Below are 21,075 nucleotides of genomic sequence, written 5' to 3'. Positions count from 1 at the left end.
GAAGTTGACAAATGGAAAATGAAAGGAAGTGGAATTTATGAAAATTTTCTATAGAAAATTTATATAGTATAATGTCATAAGTTTTACTATAATCTTAGGTAAAATTTATTATAATTTTAAATACTGTGATGTTTATAAATTGATTAGATTTATACATAAGACTTATATTAAAATTTATATATGTAATATTATTTAAATAAATTAAATTTAAGTTTTTTTTTTTACTATGATATGAGATTTGTAAAATAAATTTAAGATTTCTTGTTATGATATAAGATTTATGTGCAATTTACGAGTTATTTACTAAATATTATAATGAGTCATTCATAAAAAATAAATGAAATTCATTTATTATTAAGTAGATATAAATAAAAATTACCCTTAATTAATTTACTTATAAGACAACAGTTTTCCAATAAAAACGGTTGAAAATTAGCTTTCCCCTCCGTCTATTACGCAAATAGCAACTGATTTAATGGAATTTCTTGTAATCATACGTTTGAATGTAACAGTTACAATCTTGAATTTTCAAATGAAATGATTTGATTTATTTATTATAGACAAACTGAAAGAAGTTAATTTGCTAAAATTGGAATTGCTTTATATATAATTCACTGGCTTTGAATTTTCATTTTTTCATTTTCTTTAATCGGCTTTACTAGTCCCTGATTTTATTAATTTCATGAACTAATAATTAAAGAAACAATAAAACAAAATATTTGAGATTATGATATTCTAAATACAATATTACGTAAATATAGTTTTTATATATACATATGATTAGTATCTGATGCTTCTAACTAAGGTCTATAAAAATAAAATGACTTCAAACAAATACTTGTAAATATTGATGTTCATGTCACAGAGGCAGTTCGAGATGTTCTTAACTCGCTTAGAGTTTAATATTCAACTTTGTGTTTGAAATTTATTCTAAATTTTTAAATGTATTCAAACTCAAAAAATTGATTAAAGAAAAATGGACTCATGTCATTCTATTTTACTTCTTAAACATTGAATAAAAAAAATCCAATATATCAGTAAAAAGAAAAATTCATGCTAAATAAGAAAAAAAAAATCTTTAAAAAAAAGATAATACATTATAGACAAAATGAGTAAACTGAACAACAATCAATTATCATAAAAACATTTAAGCGAGAGATATCATTCTAAATAAAATTATGATTATATTTGATAGATCCTTTAGTCAAAATATGAGTAGATAGAGTAGCATTACGACGAACCCATCTAATAGAAATATCAGTTTTAGAGTCTAACAAAGATTTACAATTATTCAAAATCAAACCCTACATAAAATAATTTGGTAAAAATGTTGCCAGTCTAAACTCATGTATAAAATAATTTAGCAAAAATAATACTCATTCTTTCTTATCTCTCGAGTATAAATTATTAAAATTTCTCGAACAAAACCACGTAAAAGAGTTTCTACGAGATAAAACTCGAATAAAATTCTAAGACTGACGTCGTCGTTGCGATTCCATAAACCCATAATAATTAATAAACTTTCATCGAATATTATCTTCCGAAATAACCGAATCAATAAAATTTAAAAAAAAAACCAACTATAGAAACAGACCCATAACTCTTTCACATTAACGAAAGACCTCCTCCCAATAAATGTCTATCAACTGAGAAACAATAATCAAAATGTAAAAAATTACGAAAAAATTTAATACGATAATTAAGAGTTTTTATTTCTATCAAAAATAAAATATCCGACTTGTAACTATAAACCAAATCCTTCAATATAATAATTGTCTGACCATAAATCTGCCAAAAAAGTATGCATATTTTAAATCTGTCAAACATCCGCACTATACAAAAAGTATAAGTGATGATAGAATATTTCTGGAGGTCTTAATAGGAATAACAACTTCTTTTTTTTTTATCGATGGTCAATTCACGCAAATTATTTTTTATGAAAAAGTGAAAGTAATAAGTTATATTTAAGAAAAATGAAAAGATAAAAATATGCAATCACACAGAGAAACTTACGTGAATTGACATCACTATTTATATTTAAATATTTTAATAGTTTCATTTATTTTACCTTTATTATTTAAAAAAAATACTAATACCTTATTTAATTGGAATAACTCCATAAAAAACTTAAAATTTTTTAAAAGTATTTTCACTTTCTGTAAATCATGAGTTTTTCTTTCCTTAAATAAAAAAGAAATAATTTATTTATTTCAATATAATTAATTTATTTATTAAAAAATAAATTTTTAAAAAATAATACATTTAAACTAAACATGATTTAAAAGTCATTGATTATAAAAATAGTTAATTTATTTTAAAAAATAAGCAACAGTATAGTAATAAAAGTTTTAAAATTAAATTATTATTTATTTAAAATTTTAATTGACAGAGCACATTAATATTAGAAAACAAAAAAAAATGACATAATTATTATTTGTATATATAAATTAACTTCTATTCTATTGTGTTTTTTTTTACCATACTTTTCAGCAATGAAATCCCTCAAAAGATCTATACACGAATGAGAATAGAAATGTAGAGTTCATTGTCTTTGTTGGGTGGCCTAAGCTATCCATTAATTTTTGTTTTTTTCTTTTCTCATAAGGAGAAACTTTTTTTTGAACATTTCTATTTAGAAGACTGAATGGTTTCCAATTACCCAAAACTTTAATTATTATTACTTGGTTGCACGATTTTAAAACATATATAAAAATATTTTTAATCTTTTAAAAAATTAATTAATTAATTATTAAACAATTTTCTATTTAATATATATAATTTTAAATGTTTTAATTTATTTATTAAATTTTTAAAAATTTATTAATTAATTTTTTATAATAATTAAAATTAATAAAAATTAATGAATATATTTTTTAAAATAATAATAATATTTTAATATATTTTTTGAAATAAAATCAACTAATAATTCTTTCATAATATAAAAATTAAATAATAAATTTCAATTATTACTATTATTATATTCACACTCATAAAAAATGGGAACCATAAAAAGAAAATCCATTGACGGGTGCCCACCTGACCCGACCCTTATTAACGCAAACCCGATTAAACGTGAGATTTGGATAAAACCGAAAATCCCTCTTCTTTTTCCCCTTAGATTTATCTGGTAAACCGAAAGCACCTTCACTTCCACAGAAACCCTAATTTGAAAAACCTTCTCATGTATTCCTGCCCTAAAATGAGCTCAAGTTGCAACAATCATGCCCCGATGCATTAAAAATCCTAATCTTTAAATTCTAATAGTGTTTAGCGAAGAATGACCACTATTGACACTCTTTTGTCCACTAGGGTTTATCTTCCCAAACCCTACCAAAAATCCCTGAAATGCACTCGAAAATTTCGATCAAAGATGCCGTATCCTCATCGATCATTCACAATTTTGTGCGAGTTGAACTCAGGTTCTGCTTCACAGCCCAGTGAAAATAAAAGAGATGATTTTGTCACCAGGATTTTGAAGCAAAATCCTAGCCAAATTGAGCCCAGGTACCTGATTGGCGACAAGTTTTACACTCTGAAAGACAAAGAGAATTTGAGCAAGAATCAAAACATGGGTTTGATTGAATTTTTAGCCAAGAGACTGAATTTCAAAACACAGCCGAAGAAAGAAAGAAATATTAGGGAAAATGAGGATGATGCTGTGTATTTGAAAGATATTCTGAGGGAATATAAGGGAAAGCTATATGTTCCTGAGCAGGTTTTTGAGCCAGAGTTATCCGAGGAAGAGGAGTTTGATAGGAATTTGGAGGAGTTGCCCAAAATGAGCTTTGAGGATTTCATGAAAGCAATGAAGAGTGATAAGGTTAAGTTGTTGACATCAAAGGAAGTTACGGGCAGTATTTATGGAACACGTTACAGAGACTTTATTGTGGATTTGAATGAAATTCCAGGCGAAAAGAGCTTACACAGGACAAAATGGTGAATGTGAAGCACTAATAGCTCATCTTCTTTAAATTGTTATTTGCTGGATGTTTTGTGATGTAATTAAATGCTTCTGTGAATGTATTTTGTAGGGCAATGAGACTGGATGAGAATGAAGCTCAAGCACTTTTGAAGGAGTACAAGGGTCCACAACTTGAAATAGAGAGGCACATGAAGGTGGTCAATCTTCCAACTCTCTTCAATTAATAATTTTTTTTAAATATAATTTTCTTTATCCATTTTAATGGATTTAGTTGAAAGATGTTGTCAGGAAATTTTTTGTATGATTGGTGAATCATGAAGAAGGTATAGGATGTCTTAACTCTTAAATCTACATATACTGTAGTATTAGCCAAGTTTTCCAAGGACAAAAATAATAATGTTATTAGATAAACTAAATTAATGTCATATTATGACTCTAGGGTAGTTTAGACTCTGCTTAATATGACACTTGTCCTTTTGATCCTCCAATATTCTGTAGCAATAGAGTTTGTTATGTAAAGGAACATTCTAATCGTGGCATGAATATGGACACATACTGTTGGAGAGATATATTAGACCGTGTCTTACTTGCTGCTTCATCTTGCGTAGTCTTCAGTGGGAAAGTTGCCAGAGTACCCTCATCCAGTTGCATCTTCTATATCTAGCAGAATGATGGTAGAGTTTGGAATGGTGACAGCTGTGATGGCTGCTGCTGCAGTTGTAGTTGGAGGATTCTTATCTTCTGCGGTGTTTGCTGTTACCAGTTTCATCTTTGTGACAACTGTATATGTTGCATGGCCTATAGCCAAGTCATTTCTTAAGTTATTTCTTGGTATCATCTCTGGTATTTTAGAGGGAATTTCGGAATATATTGTTGATATTTTCAGTGATGGAGAAATCTTCTCTAAATGGAGTGAATTTTACACTTTTGGTGGTGTATCTGCCAGTATTGAGGTGCTAAAGCCTATCATGCTTGTGATTTTGACCATGGCTCTTCTAGTCCGTTTCACAATTTCAAGGAGACCTAAGAACTTCAGGAAGTGGGTAAATGTTGCTTCATATCTACCATTTCTTCTATTATATGCTACAAGTTAATCTAACTTACTTTGCATTTATTAGATTTGTTATTGTTGTACTTATAAGATTTATGAATTTTGCAGGATTTATGGCAAGGAATTGATTTTTCGCGTTCTAAAGCAGAAGCTCGTGTTGATGTGAGTTTCTGAGCATTTCACTGTAGGGCTTATCTCCATTATTCATAATTCCTGCTGAGCATCTTGTAATTTTTCAAATGTCGTTGTTTCAGGGTTCAACTGGAGTTAAATTTAGTGATGTTGCAGGGATTGATGAAGCAGTAGAGGAGCTTCAAGAGGTATTCTTTTTGTCTAACTTTTCAAATGAAGGCATGCTTTGTTGTTGAGTTGTCAAATATTTCTCCCCTTCTGGAATGGATTTTTTCCTATATATTTGGCTCTAAGCTTATGTGATTTTGGAGCCCTTGTAGAAGATAATTGTGAAAGAAGATATCATATATTGCCATTTCATATAGAAGTGATACCAATGATTATGTGGAAGCCTCGTACTGTTTGACTCATACTGAATTATTTCAATGAACCCGAAAGCCTTAAATCCAAACTAGCTGGAATAGTTCTTCTACACATATCTTTATCTTTATGTGGGATATGGAAAGATTTAAAGGTTCAGTTCAGAGTTTTGTCAAAAAGCTTGGGGATTTTCAGAAATGCACTTTGTTTTAATGCTAAAGGGTTGAAGAGCATCTATCAACAGCTGTGAGTAGTGTATTTGTTTGTAATCAGTCTTTTTTTCCCCCAATAGTACTTCATATGCTTTTGAGCCCGAGTGTTTTTCTTGTTATTAATTCACTTCGCATATTATGCCTTCATTTTATTTACCTGATAATATTCTTAAATGTACAATGTCTTTCGTGTAAACTCTTTATTATTATTACTATTATCATCATCTCATTTTAGTATATTCCTTTGATGGCCATTTATGGATATTTGCTCTTAAATCTCATTCCAAACTATTATTCCTGTTTATATGTATGGAACCTTATCGTAATTATTATTATTATTATTATTATTATTTTTGTGGGTAGCTGGTAAGGTACTTGAAGAATCCAGAACTGTTTGATAAAATGGGGATAAAGCCTCCACATGGAGTACTTTTGGAGGGTCCTCCTGGATGTGGCAAGGTGCATTATACTTGTTAACCAGTTTATGTAATTTTATATTGAAATTCAGTGTGTATGTTAATAGCTTTTAAATATTTTTCTAGACCCTGGTTGCCAAGGCCATAGCTGGTGAAGCTGGAGTTCCATTTTACCAAATGGCTGGGTCTGAATTTGTTGAAGTCTTGGTTGGTGTTGGTTCTGCTCGTATCAGGGATCTATTCAAGAGAGCCAAGGTAATTATACTTCAATTTGGAATTTCATTTTATCAGACCTTCCTGTTAGTTGATTGAAGTATTCTCTATAAAGGGTCTTTCTGATGCATAAGCATTATTGTTGGTTGCATGGAAGACTGCAATGTTAGCAATGTAGTGTGAGTTTTTACATCATGAGTGCATAAATTCATTGGATAATTCTTCTAGTAAGTTTTTGCTTTGAAGTAATATTTTACTATGTTTTGGTGTCTGCAGGTCAATAGACCGTCGGTCATTTTCATTGATGAAATTGATGCATTGGGAACTAGGTATGGGCATTCTTGTTTGCTTGAAGTGCATTTGCTTTTACCCTTGTAAAAATTATGTTGTCATGAATAGAACTGTGGCAACTTTGATATGCAATAGCATACTAGGATCACTTGAACTGTAAACCTTATACCCTGAGCTTATTAGAGCCTTCGCAATTTTGCTGGTTGATGCTGTGATGAATGTTATGGATTAGGCGGGTCTATTTTTTATGCTTATATTTTTTGTTTGGTAACGTAGCTAAACTAATGAAATGACATTATAATGCAGGTAATTATGATATTACTATTCTAGCTCAGGCATCATATGTGAACTGTTGCTTTAGCAATATCAGGATTAGTAACACTTTGAGCTGGATCTGTCCATGCCATGGGTTGGAACCGGATTGAAACTGGCCAAACCACTGGACTTGATCAAAATCAGACTGAACCAGAACCTGAGGTTTAAGTGTTACTGGACAGAACCGTAGGGGTTTATACAGGGTGGTTCAAGTTTGGCCTTCAACGAACCGGAACCAGCCAACTGCCATGTCTACTTTGAGCAATCATTTTCTTATGCTTTGTGATAAATTCAGTCAGAATATTGAAGGAAAATTCATTATTTTGATCTAAAAGGAAATTATTAGATTTTGGCTACATAATTGCTATACATGTACGAGGCAAATTACTACCTTCAAAAAGAGATGTTATGCCTTAATGACTGTAAATAAGCTATGCTGCACATGATTGAAAAAAATTGTTCTTCTTACTTTTTGTTTGTATGAACAGGCGTCAAGGGATTTTCAGGGAATCTACTGATCACCTCTATAATGCTGCCACTCAGGAAAGAGAAACTACATTGAACCAACTCTTGATAGAGCTTGATGGGTTTGACACTGGCAAAGGTGTTATATTCTTAGGTGCTACGAATCGTAGAGATTTATTAGATCCTGCTCTTCTTCGACCAGGTCGTTTTGATCGCAAGGTTTGCTTGTGCTAATAACCCCATTTCCCAGCGCGCGCACGTGCACACACACAGAGGGAGGGAGAGAGAGAGAGCTTTCTTCATGTGCTGTTGGTTGTTGAAGCTTGGAACCATGCTTTAATTGAACATCTAGTTGTCTAGTATTGTCACTGTTCTTGCTTGATGATACTTGTCGTGAAGATTTGTCGGCTTATTGTTTGAAGTTTGTATTCAGTTAGCTCTGATATTTTTCATTCTCCTAAGTATATGTTAGCATTCTCTGATGGCTGTTAGCATTCATTGTTACGTGGCTGTTCATATGTAGATAAGGATTCGTCCTCCTAATGCTAAAGGGAGATTGGAAATTCTGAAAATTCATGCAAGCAAAGTGAAAATGTCAGAGTCTGTTGATTTATCTACTTATGCACAAAATTTACCCGGTATGTAATATTTGGGGTTGTTCTATTGAGTTTCCTGTTCAGTTTTTGTATTCATGTGTGCCATTATCAGGATGGACTGGGGCAAAGTTGGCTCAGCTGGTCCAGGAGGCTGCTCTTGTGGCTGTCAGGCAAGGACACACTTCAATTATTCAGTCGGACATGGATGATGCAGTTGACCGACTTACTGTAGGACCCAAGCGTGTTGGAATTGAGTTGGGTCATCAGGGACAGTGTCGAAGAGCTACCACCGAAGTTGGAGTTGCTATGATTTCTCATTTGCTTAGGCGATATGAAAATGCCAAAGTTGAATGTTGTGATCGTATTTCAGTTGTCCCTCGCGGTCAGGTTCTCCTTCTGTTTCCTTAAAAATTACTCTGTTATTTGTCCGGATAACTTTTCTTTCTTTGGCTTTTAGTCTTATGTGTTGAAGACATTGCTCTACCTTCCCTAGTTGAGCTATAGCACATCTTAGTGGAGTCTTCCAAATCTAGGTTAAACTACTGCAAGATATGGGTATCATCATTCATCACACAAAATGTCTGTTGTTATACAGTTTCATTCTTGCAGAGTTAGTTTTCTGATATTTCTGATGCACAAATGATAAATGATATATTTTCTAAAACTATTTTCACTTTATATAGTGTTCCTCTGTAATAATTTCTGCCTGATGTTGGGATGGGTTAATGTTCCCTCTAGATTTTGCCGTATGACATTTCAACTCACTTAAAACCTATGGTAACATGTGCCAATTGATGTCTGCAGAGATTATCACAAGTTGTGTTTCATCGGCTTGATGATGAATCATACATATTTGAGCGTCTTCCACAACTGCTGCATCGCCTTCAGGTTGGTCCCTATGGACATGATATCTAGTTTAGTCCTCATTCTTTTCCAGATTGGGACAGATTATTTTGATTAATTTCAACTGTGTAAAGGTTCTTCTTGGAGGGAGAGCAGCTGAAGAGGTCATTTATGGGCAGGATACATCGAGGGCATCAGTTTCATATCTTGCAGATGCATCTTGGCTTGCTCGCAAAATCATAACCATGTTGGTCTCTAATTCACTGCTGCACCACTTGGTTTCTTGCTGTCTTACTGATGTTTAACGTCTGGCTTTCTCTTCCGACAGCTGGAACTTGGAGAATCCAATGGTCATACATGGAGAACCACCTCCGTGGAGAAAGAAAGTTAGATTTGTGGGTCCACGGCTGGACTTTGAAGGATCACTTTATGATGACTATAACCTTATTGAACCCCCTGTCAATTTCAATTTGGATGACGAAGTTGCTCGGAGAACTGAGGAGTTGATACGGGACATGTATGGGAAAACAGTTTCTTTGCTAAGATGGCACCATACAGCTTTGCTCAAAGCTGTGAAGGTAAATTGGGTGGGATGCTAACATGCCTGTTTGCACTATTTTCTAGACTTGTGTGTGAGCCAAGTGATAATTGCCTCTGAAATTGGGGTGGGGGGGGGGGGGGAGAAAATCCATAAATCGCTACACCTACATTAGTTTCATCCCTAGAAACTCTTGTAAGCATTAATTGGATAGGAAGACATCTGGTCTTACAACACAGGTTTGTTAAGATGAATTTTCTGGTGGTATCAAGGGACGATAAATCTATCTTGGGCCTCTTCATTCTTTTATTTGACTGGTGAAATTCTTAAGCAAATATGCTGGATCTAGCCTACCCCCAAATCGCAGTTCAAGAGAGGAGTGCCCAAGGCTCACAAGGGGCACATTACCTATCCAGCATTCCAAACTAATATAGGATTTAATACATCCCCTTTTGTCCAGGACCAGCATTCTGGAGCGTGAAATACTGAAAGGAAGCCAACATTGAATAATGAGACTCTGATACCATTTTAAGAAAATGGGCATGTGGCCTAACTCAAAGCTAGATAATGGAGAGATATTGATCAAGACCTTATGAGTAGTATATTACCTTTTATACCAAATCAATGTGGAATTTAACGGAAATTAATTAGCAAAGCGTTCTGGGATTTGAATTTGGGCAACTATGTGAGGTGGAAGTTGTTATTATTGTTATTTATAAATGTTTGAACTAGTTTCTGCTTCAGTGTGGGGAATGAAATAGCTGTGAACAATGAACATCATAAAACTGTGTAGTAGTCTATTTACAACTCCTATCCTTTGTGCCCTTGTTTTGCTTTGTACAGAATATAGGAGTGCTGAAACTTAATTTGCAGGTTCTTCTTAATCAGAAGGAAATCAGTGGAGAAGATATCGATTATATTTTAAACAACTACCCGCCGCAAACACGCTTAAGTCTTCTTTTGGAGGAGGAAAATCCCGGAAGCCTTCCTTTCTCCAGAAAAGTAGGGGGCGAATTGGATTATGCCCTGCTAACTTCATCAGAAGGACAAACCCAATGAACCTGATTCACCACCTTGATATTGAGACAGCCATATAAGCTGCTGCACTTGGAATGGACCTTCTTGCTGTTGTATGAGAGCATGAATGAGATGCTCATGAAATTTTTCTTGTCTATTAAAACTGCTGATTGTAAGCTATTCATTCATAATTTACAAATTTACATCTTTGCTCTTTTTGGCAGGATAAATTGAAGCCAACATGACAGTAAAAGGAAATAAAATCAACTGGCATGATTTAAGGTCAACTTGTTCATGACTAGCTTGCCTCTAATTTAATTTAATTTAGTTTAGTTTAGTTTAGTTTAAACATTTGATTCGACTAAGATTCAAATTCGAAATTTTAAATTCCAAATTTTACAGCTATTAAGTCGAGACCTCACAAGTTTAGTCATTAGACTTCTACGTTCCGGTTGAGTCATTAGTGATTTAACTGGTGCTATGTTATGTTCGGATGGATGGATTTGGCAAAAGTGGAAATGGATTTGGATAAAATAAATACTCTTAAACTTGTTATTTCCTTCGGAAAAAAAAATTGTTCTTCCATATCGGAGAGGGTAAGTTTTTTTTTTTTTTTTGAAATGAACTAGTTATATGGTATTATTAGATGTAAAAATTTTGAAATATCACTATTTCAAATATATCATTAACTAGCCATCAACAAAATTTAAATTTTATTACTCACAAAAACAAAATTTAAATTTTGAATCTAATATTCGAAATTCAAAATTTGATTTTAAATCCATACATCCAATCACACTCTAATAAATTTTTTTTTTATCATATAATTAACCTAAACTGAAACAATATATCTTTTAATAATTAAAATATACTTTTAAGTGATTTTCTTTTTTATTATCTAAAAATAATTTAAATTAAATAAATTAAGTCTTAATCCTAATATAATTTAAATAATGTATTCACTATTACATAATTCTCACTTGTTAAAGAAATACACTAAAATTGAGTATCACTAGATTGTGCACAGTTCTTAAAGTTCTAAATTGAATAAAAAATAACTGAATTGAATTATATCGAAATAAAAAAATTGATATTGTAAAAATTGAATCGAAATTATTTAGCTATCTAATTTTAATTTTAATTTCTTATCAAGAATCGTAATGGAACCGAACCAAAACTATATTGAACCGAAACTATATCGAAAAATGATTTTATATATAAATTTTAAATAATTTTAGTGATATTATAGTTATGTTATATAATTTTAGTAATATATTTTATATAATTTTATAATTTATATTATTAAAATTATAGAATTCTATTTAATGAATTTAAATATTAATTTTATAATATTATTAAATAATATATAATAAAAAAACATAAATAAGTAAAAGGTATAAATAAAATAGTTATTTGAGAATTATTTCAAACTTTATAAAAATTTAGTTGATTGTTTTTATATACACTCTTTTTTTTTTATTTTTATATTTAATATTAAATAACTACTTTTATAAATTAAATTATTCATATAATTTAAATATGATATTTTTTAACTATTAAATAATTATTAAGAATATTATAAAGTAACCATATAATTTAATTAGTTATTAAATTTTTTTATATAATTTAATTAGTTATTAATTTTTTAATAGTATAATTTAAATAATTTGATTAGTTAATCATAGTTTATTTTATCTAAATAGATTATATATTTGTATATATTTATTATTTTAATTTGATATTGCAGAAACCAAATTGATGACGTAACCGAAGCAGTGTTGTGATTAGCTAATTGTACATTATAGAGAAAATAAGATAGTGAGTGAAAGTATTTGTGTGGGAAATAGTGTAATTTTATCTATGTGACCATTTTTTTTATATATTGTAAGAAGATAGAGATAGATATAATATTTCTAATAATCCGGTAATGATGTGACCAGCTTATTGGTAAGGAGATCTTCACCGACTAATTGGTTGGGAATTCCGTAATTGCAGGCATAAAGGGAGATTTATTAAATTTTAACTGTTTAACGGTAACTTTCTTATAGAGACTCGCCCTAAAATTAAGAGGGCGAGTCTATCCGGCCTGAAGTTGACTTGTCCTAAAGCCATCCTGAAGCGCTCTGTGTCTTCTTTTCTATGAATGGAATTGTATATAGGTTTACCAGATCCTTGCCATATGGCCATATTTATAGTGACAGCTCACCGCTTACTTTAGGCGAGTTTTATGTAGCATCAGATGTTTTTCTCGCTGATCTTCAATTCTTTAAATCCGAAGGTGATAATTGTTTTCATGATTTGGGTTATGTTGCTTGTTTGTTCTAGCTAAGCGCTCAATGTCTTTGCTTTTTTCTTATTTACTCTGCCAACCAGTCATGTCCAAGATCTTATCTGGCAAAAATTAATCCGAGTGATGTAGTAATATTTTGACGAGTTTCTGGACTCTCTCTAGCACCAACCAGCCCTGGAGATCATTTGGGCATCTTCTAGCCCTTATGAGTTTCTTAGCCTTTTTTCAACCTTATCAGGATTTTGGGCATTTTTCAGCCTTATTTGTGCTTCCGCACATTTTTCCAACTCTGACGAGCTCTTTGGTCTTTTCCAGCCCTATCGAGCTTCTGGGTATTTTAATCCTGACGATCTTCCTGACTTTTTACAATCTTGACGGGTTCCAATTTTATCTATAACATTTTTCCAGTCCTGACGAGTTTCTTAGCCCTTTTCAGCTGTATTGAGCTTTCAAGCATTTCAACCATGACGAGTTTTTTACCATTTTTACTTGCTCTGACCAGCCTAGTGAATTTTTAATTATTTTCATCCTTGCAAAAAAATTTTAGATTTCTGAGAGTCATATATAAGAGCAGTGTGTAATACTCGGCTAGACCTCGACATCGGAATTCCTATTGTCCGGCGGAATCTCCGTTGGAATCTGGGATTCGCGGATGTCGGAGCCTTCTAGAAGGGAAAAACATAGGTTTTTCCAAAATGTTTTACATGTTTTTATGGTTTTGATTAAGCAAATTGAGTTTTTGAAAAAGAAAAAGACCAAGGAGGCAATTGCCAAGTTCGACCACCGAAAGTGAAGTTCGGCCGCCGAACGTTGCATGCTTTTGCTGCCACCGAATCCCCACTTCGGCTGCCGAAGGTGGTGGAAGAGTGGAAGCTGCTTAGGCCGCCGAAGAAGGTTTGCCGGCCACCTATAAAAAGGCCCTTCGACCGGAAATGGAGTGTGTTTCACTCTCTTTCGGGCAAAGGTAGGTTTTTGTCATCCTCTGGTTGTTTTCATCTTGTTCTTCCAAATCTTGCAAGTTTTAATAAGTGTTGAACTTTGTAATACCCGGCTAGACTCCGATATCGGAATTCCTACCGTCCGGTGGAATCTTGGATGTCGGAGACCTCTAGAAGGGTAAGATAATGTTTTTACAAAATGTTTTAATGTATTTATGATTTTAAGTAAGAAAGAAGCGAGTTTTGAATGAAAAAGACCATGGAGGCATTTTCAAGGTTCGGCAGCCGAACCTCAAGTTCGGTCGCCGAACATGGGATAGTTTTAGGGGGGCAAGTTAGGCTTCCGAAAGTGACTCAGGTTCGGCCGCCGAACCCCATGTTCGGCCGCCGAACCCCATATTCGGCCGCCAAACTTGCATGAGTTTTGGAGGCACTTTAGGCTTCCGAAGGTGGTCTGGCCAGCCCCTATATAAGGGCTCCATGGCCGAAACGGGCGAGTTTTCTCCCTATTTTCGGCCAACAGTGAGTCCATGCTCTCTCATGGTTGTTTTTTGATGATTTTTCCTCCAATCTTTCAAGTTTTAAACCAGTTGTTTTCTTGGCTTTTGAAGATTTGTGAACTTTGAGTAAGTTTTGGAGCTTGGAGACCCAAGGAGCTAGATCTCCCCCATCTCCGAGTTGGATCGCCTCTCCTCTCGATCTTCAAGAGGTAAGGGTAGATCCTTAGCTCATTTCATGTTTTTAACAAGTTTTATGAAAAGTTTAATGGGGTAGAAATGCATGTTAGGTTAACATTGAGTTTTGGTTAAATGTTGAGTATATGGACAATGTATGTGGTATAAGTATGTATGCAATGTTTGGAAGTGTTGGTTTGTGTTGGAATGGCTTGGGAGGCAAATGTGCATTGTGGAGGCTGAGTTCTGCCCTTTGGAAGAACTCAGGTTTGGCAGCCGAAGGGACTTTCGGCCGCGAACCTGCCTGTGAGGCCAGCCTTTGGCTGCCGAACCCTGCCCCCGAAAGTGACTTTCAGCTCTGGAAGGGAGTTTCGGCCGCGAAGGTGCGCCGAACATGCATGAGTTCGTCTCTGGAAGGAACCTTCGGCCGCCGAAAGTGCCGCCGAAGGTGCATGACTTTTGGCTCTAGAGGGACTTTCGGCCGCCGAACCTATCGCCGAAAGTGCCCTGTTCAGCTTCCTTTGCATGTTTCTCTATGATTGTTTTAAGGTGTTTTAAGGGGGTTTTGGGAGAGTATTTTAGAGTCATGTTCTTGTATGTTTGGTCCCTCATTTGAGTCCACCTATGTAGGTTCGGACCCGAGAAACCGAGGACCCCAGCAGTGAGTTAGCTGCTTCAGTGTCTTTCAGAGCTAGCCTGAGGTGAGTAGAATAACTCTTATACTTCAAAGTAAATAAATCAGTTTTGAGCATGTTCATGCATCACGAATGCCATGAGATATATTAGGTTGTTTGCATTAGAATTCACGAATATGTGCATTGCATAGTATGATGTTGATGAGGATGAACATTGAATGATCCATTAGCCCTCGTATGTTATGACATGATATAATGATGATATGATATGGAAGTCCAGGTGTGCCTGCACTACGCCCCTGGCACTATGTAAGAAAAGTCCGGTGTGGCTGCACTACGCCCCGGCACGATTGAATATGTATGATATGATATGGAAGTCCAGGTGTGCCTGCACTACGCCCCTGCATGATTGGAATGTGTAGAGGGCTAAATGGTGACAAGTTCATCCTTGATTGTTATTTGGGTTGTGATGTGATGCATTCCATGAAAGCATGAATTTTAAATATAATGTTTTATTATTCTGCTCACTGGGCTCTAGTAGCTCACCCCACTCCCTTAATCCCCCAGGTTTGCAGGGTACGGGCTAGTCCAGGAAGTCAGCAGGATTAGAAGTCATGTTTTATGTAATAGCTAGTTGTGGACATGAACATGATGTAATGTAAAGCATAGTACAGTAATGTAATGCAATGATGTCTATTGAGGTTTATAGTTGTGCTTGACCCTAGTATGTTGGTTAATCCCTTTGTATATGAATATAAAATATTTTATATCAATGTTTATGTAAACCAAGCTTATTATATGTTATGTTTACCCCATTGAGTATTGATGAGGACTCCAGTGTGGAGTTGATGGTTATGCTTATGAGTTGTGCATGCACAGGTTAAGTTTGGTAAATGAATGTGAAAGTTCAAAATTTTTAATGTATATGACCATGTATGGGATTAAACAGGTATACAGGTTGTATGTGAGGCTTGCTACGGGTCCCGGCGGCCTTAAAGCCGACCTGGATCCTAGCGCCGGTAGCGGTCCGATTTCCGGGTTGTTACAAACTTGGTTTTTGAAGTTTTGAGCATAGAAGGCAAAGTTTAGAGACTTGGAGATTCTGGATCGTTTTCCTCTGCATCTCCGAGTTAGAACCATCGATCCTCTCGATCTTCAAGAGGTAAGCATGGATCCTCACCTCCCCTTATGTTTTAAGCATGTTTTAAAAGAGTTTAAGAGAGTTTTATGGCATGTTTAGAGTGAATCTAGAAGTTGGAGTATATGTTGATCATATGCTATATGTGATGCTTTGATGTTGTTTGTGGGGTTTAAAACTAGTTGTTAGGCCCTATATGCAATGGAAAGGGTATATGTATGTTTTGAGAAGTGGTATGCATGATATGGGTGTTTTTTATTTATATATAGGTTTTGGAGGCTGGGAACTTGAGTTTGGAACATGTTCTGCCTGTTTGGGAACTCAAGTTCGGCCGCCGAAGCAATGTTCGATCCGCCGAACCCCTTGAGAGGCCGTTTTTGGTCGCCTAAACTTGCCCCCGAAAGTTTTTGAACTTTCGGCTCTGGAGGGGAGTTTCGGCCGCCGAACATGCCGCCGAAGGTGGGTGACTTTCGGCTCTGGAAGGTCCTTTCAGCCCCTGAAGCCTTGCCCCCAAAAGTTGGACTTTCGACGCCGCATAGAAGTGCATGAGTTTCGGATCCGGAGGGACCTTCGGCCGCCGAACCTGCCGCCGAAAGTCCCCTGTCTAGCCTTCCTTTGCCCATTTTTTTCATGCATTTTATGATGTTTTAGGGGTTTTTGGGGAGATGTTCAGCAGCTATGTTATAGTATGTTTAGTCCCTCATATGAGTCCACCTTTGTAGGTGCGGATCCGAGGAACCAAGGAGGCCCACAGAATTAGCTGATATAGAGACTGTTCAGCAGTTGTTAGAGGTGAGTGGAACAGAACTATGATTTTAAATAAATGAAGTTTTAGCATGATTCATGCATCATAAATGCCATGTTATATCTAGGGTGTATTGCATTAGTGTTCACAAAAGGTGGACGCATTGCATTATTTAGTGTCGATAGGGATGGACAACAGGGAGATCCCTTTAGCCCTCTGATTATTATTTCCATGTAACAGAAGTCTTGAGGAGCTCTTTGAGAGCCGGCAGAGAGTTTATTGTATGTAACAGAAGTCCTGAGAAGCTCCTTTGAGGGTCGGGCACAGAGCAGAGGGATTTTTGAGTCGTCCATCCGTGATGTGATTTAACTTGTGATATGACGCATTTCATGATAGCATGTTCTATTAAATGTTTTTATTGGCTCTAACTCTAGAGCTCACACCTCTCCCTAAACCCCATGTTTTCAGGGCCAAGAGAATAAAATGATCAGCAAGGGTAAAGTCTAAGTGGAATAGTATAGAGAAGTGACATGTATTGTACAAAGATATGATGTAATGTAATGTATATTGAGATGTATTGTGCTTGGCCCTAATATATGTTTGATCCCTTTGTACATGATCAGTATTTATATTTTTATGATGAGAACCAAGCTTGATGGTATTTTATGATAATCCATCTAGAGCATTGATGAGAGCTCTAGTATGGAGTTTTATGTTTACAGAGATAGTGCATGCACAGGTCAAGCTTGGTAACGAAAAAGTTTCAAAATTTTTAATGGAAATGTATAATCATTGTATGGGATTTAACAGGTACACAGAGTTATTAGTAGGCTTGCTACGGGTTCCGGCGACCTTAAGTCGACCTGAATCTTAGCAACCGGTACGGTCCGGTTTCGGGTCATTACACAGTGACACACGCCTGTAATTTCTTTATGAGATGAGGACCAATGCTCTTGATTTACGTGATAGTCTGAGCATCAAATATCTGAAAAACTTTTTGTAAAGCAGGAATAATTTTCCGTTGGCCTGTTATATACTCTCTTGCAGCTGACAACAAATATTTCATAAATCTCACATATTATAGTTTTTAATCATATTATATGAGTGAATCACATATTATACTATAATATATTTTTTATATATTAATTATACATATATTTTTTTAAAAAATATATATTAATAACTATAATATAAAATAATATACTCTCCTTTATAATTTTACTTATCTTTTTTTTTATTATTTTAAATTTATTATTAATTTTTTAACTATATAAATATATAATTTGAATATTATAATTCTATTTAATTTATTATATTTTAAAAAAATTTAAAATATTTTTAATATTTTAATATGAATATAACTAAAATTTTAATAAAAAAATTTCATAAATAAATGAATAGAAATATTTTAAAATATGAGATCTCTTAAATTGATTCAAATACATTTATTTTAAAGTTAAATTTGTGACCGCATATATTAATATTATTTTAATATTAATTATTTACTATTAAAATAAATAAAATTATTATATTTTAATTTGTAAAAGTTAAGATTTTAACTGAAATTAAAATTAAAATAAAAAATTGAAATCATACCAAAATTTATATTGAAATCATACTAAAATTTAATTTTAAATATAATTTAAAAATAAAAAAATTAAAATTTAATCCTAATTTTAATTCTTAACAAAATCATCTCAAAACTGAAACGAACGGTACCATAATCAACCAATCGGAGCATTTAGAACGGAGAGTAAAAACAATAGAGTTATATTCCAAAAATGCCCCTAAATGTGTCCGTTAAGAGCAGCTTAGTTGAAGGACATTATGGTACATAAGATGGACCCGAATTAAGCGCGCTTCAAACGGTACGAAGTAGTTTCCGCAACGGCAGGAGTAAATAAGCCACACAGTAGATGAAAACATGCAACTCCAAAAGGCCATGTTATTCGATATTTGTGTTTCTCTCTCACACCTAAAAAATAAAAAATAAAAAAAAATAAAAGAAAAAAATTAAAAAAAAAGGGGAAATAACCAGAGACTCACAAACAGCCATTTGTCTTGCTCCCATCTTTGAGGAAGAAACAGCGACAGCCACCCAAAAAGAAAAAGATCACAAACAGAAACTAATATCTTTTTCTTTTTTCAGCCCGAGGAGACATGAAGAAGCCTCGAAGTGGCTCCTTAATACTAAAGCCTATTAGATGCCAAAACATCAAAAACAGAAACATCGATGCTAGCAGCAAGAACAACACTAACAATAACAAGAATAACAGGAGAAGCTTCTATGAGCTATCTTTGTCCTTGATTCTCTTGCTTTGGTGCCTTGTCTTGTTGTTCTACAGTAGACTTGGCCTTAGCCACGAGAATGAAGGTCTGATTTCATCCTTGATCTACTGTTCAATCTATTCATGTAGACTGTAGTTTTTGTTTCCTGTCTATTACCTATTTTCTTGTTTTGGGTTTTCTAGCAACCCCATTTCTTTCTTCTTGCTATAGATCTCTGTTTTGGTTGCCCAAAAAGCTCGAGGAAATGAAAATGTTCTCAATAAAAAAGATAAAAAAGGAAATAAGAAGAAGCCATTAATTTCGCTGCAGTTTAGCAGCTGAATTAAGCACTGATTATATTTGGACAATTATTTGTTCCATCACTAGGTGAACCAAATGGTGAAATTGCATGGGATTTGATTGAAAGGATGCTTATTGATATTCTTCCCTCATGTAATGATGCCTTTAAAAATCATGAAAGGCTACATTACTTCAATTACCAATTATATCTTTTTTCACATTATTTTAGGTTATCTTTTAAGGAGCTGAAGGTCAAGCATCAATCTTATGTGATTGTTGAATCAAATTGTTCATTTATCTTATGCATATTGGAATTAAAAGGGTTATATGTTTTATTTTTCAGGGAATTTGACTTTGTTAACAGAAGCATATCTGGTCCTGATGTATTTAAACATAAGGTTTGCAATGAAACAGTTTCACACATTGCAGAGAGAAGCTATAATAATACAAATGGAGTGCTGCTAGAGCTTAATCTGTCTTCAGCTGTGACAATTCCACGGTTCATATTAACATTGAAAATCAGAAGTACTCAATTTCAGAGACTAATAGGATAGAAGAAATAATATGGAGTTCATAGGTTACAGATCTTTAGTGTGTAAAGCAGAAAGACTGGATGGATGGGAGCCAGGTAAATCAAAGGAGCTACCTGGTGGGAGAACTCACCATTCCACTTATCTCAATTTGGACGAGTTTTCGTAACATAACAAGGCAAGAGAAAGGCCAACAGGTGAGCAGTCAGCTTGTTAACATCACTCACCGGCTTGAAACCTGATGGAAAAGAGTACAACTTTGCCTCTGCTATGAAGGGGGCAAAGTTGTTTGGCACATAATAAGGAAGCAAAAGGAGCAGATAATATACTGGGAAAGATCAAGATAAGTACCTAAAAATCCTTGTTTCTGTGGGAGGGACGTTTGTTGTGTTATTGAGCTTTCAGAGGAGACATTGGTTGATGTTGTCAAAATTGGAAACTCTGAGCATTACTTCTTAATTTCAAGGATTTAACTTGTCTGGAAGTTTAAATTATCCAACTGAAACATGGACTCAGTTGGGAAACTTTGTTGCTGCTAATGTCAAGCAAAGTCAGAGCTTCAAGCTGCCTGAACCCAAATGGGTGAGGTACTTGAAGTTGACGTAATTAGTCATTATGGATCAGAATTTTACTGCACATTGAGTGTTGTTGAGGTGTATGGAGTAGACGCTATTGAGCGTATGCTTGAAGATCTCTTTGTGTCTTCAGGAGAAACTAGTCCCAATAAATGCCTAAACCTGATGCAAACTGCAACACACCATTGAGGCCAGAGTTGGGCCCACTGATGAGAAAAGAAATGGAAAAGTTCAAAATGGGGCTGATAGTGCTACTACAGGGTCAGAAAAAATAGACGATCTCAACAGCTCCATGCAACTACAATGAAGAGATACTGTGACTATAGGCAAGATTCCTGATCCTATCCCTGAAGTTAGACAACAGCCAATAAGCAGAATGCCTGTGACGCTGTTCTAAAGATCTTGCTGCAGAAGGTGAGGTCACTTGAGTTGAACTATCTGTGCTGGAGGAGTTTATCAAAGAAATGAATAGGAGAAAAGGAGAAATTTTACCTGACCTTGAGAAAGAGCTATCCAGAATTTCATTTCTTTTGGACAAGAGCAAAGAAGAAATTAATGATCTTAAAGGAATGGAAGGAAATATGGTACTTTCACTTTTATATTTTGGAAGA

At 34.2% G+C, this 21,075-nt stretch overlaps 1 protein-coding gene and 1 pseudogene across 1 annotated transcript; both read left to right on the top strand.

The window, feature by feature from the left end:
• The first annotated feature begins 3,107 nt into the window (after positions 1–3,107).
• On the top strand, positions 3,108–10,586 carry LOC110609898 (probable inactive ATP-dependent zinc metalloprotease FTSHI 1, chloroplastic). The gene is made up of 15 exons (XM_043953871.1): positions 3,108–3,936; positions 4,032–4,116; positions 4,531–4,965; positions 5,082–5,135; positions 5,228–5,293; positions 6,041–6,136; positions 6,220–6,348; positions 6,583–6,635; positions 7,401–7,596; positions 7,901–8,015; positions 8,086–8,360; positions 8,778–8,861; positions 8,951–9,063; positions 9,145–9,394; positions 10,228–10,586. Exons 1-15 carry the CDS (start codon positions 3,278–3,280, stop codon positions 10,411–10,413), a joined length of 2,796 nt encoding a protein of 931 aa, XP_043809806.1. The 5' UTR covers positions 3,108–3,277; the 3' UTR covers positions 10,414–10,586.
• Positions 10,587–18,937: 8,351 nt separating this feature from the next.
• The window catches only part of LOC122723133, a 14,381-nt pseudogene continuing 12,243 nt past the window's right edge, over positions 18,938–21,075 (top strand).

The sequence above is a fragment of the Manihot esculenta genome, chromosome 2, assembly GCF_001659605.2.
Source record: "Manihot esculenta cultivar AM560-2 chromosome 2, M.esculenta_v8, whole genome shotgun sequence".
Lineage (NCBI taxonomy): Eukaryota > Viridiplantae > Streptophyta > Magnoliopsida > Malpighiales > Euphorbiaceae > Manihot > Manihot esculenta.
This window is presented reverse-complemented; position numbering and strand designations above follow the sequence as displayed.

Coding starts and splice junctions, on each gene's coding strand:
- LOC110609898 (XM_043953871.1), top strand. CDS start 3,278: ATGACCACTATTGACACTCTTTTGTCCACTAGGGTTTATCTTCCCAAA. Junction 4,966..5,081: donor CTAAGAACTTCAGGAAGTGG/GTAAATGTTGCT, acceptor TGAATTTTGCAG/GATTTATGGCAAGGAATTGA. Junction 5,136..5,227: donor AAGCAGAAGCTCGTGTTGAT/GTGAGTTTCTGA, acceptor TCGTTGTTTCAG/GGTTCAACTGGAGTTAAATT.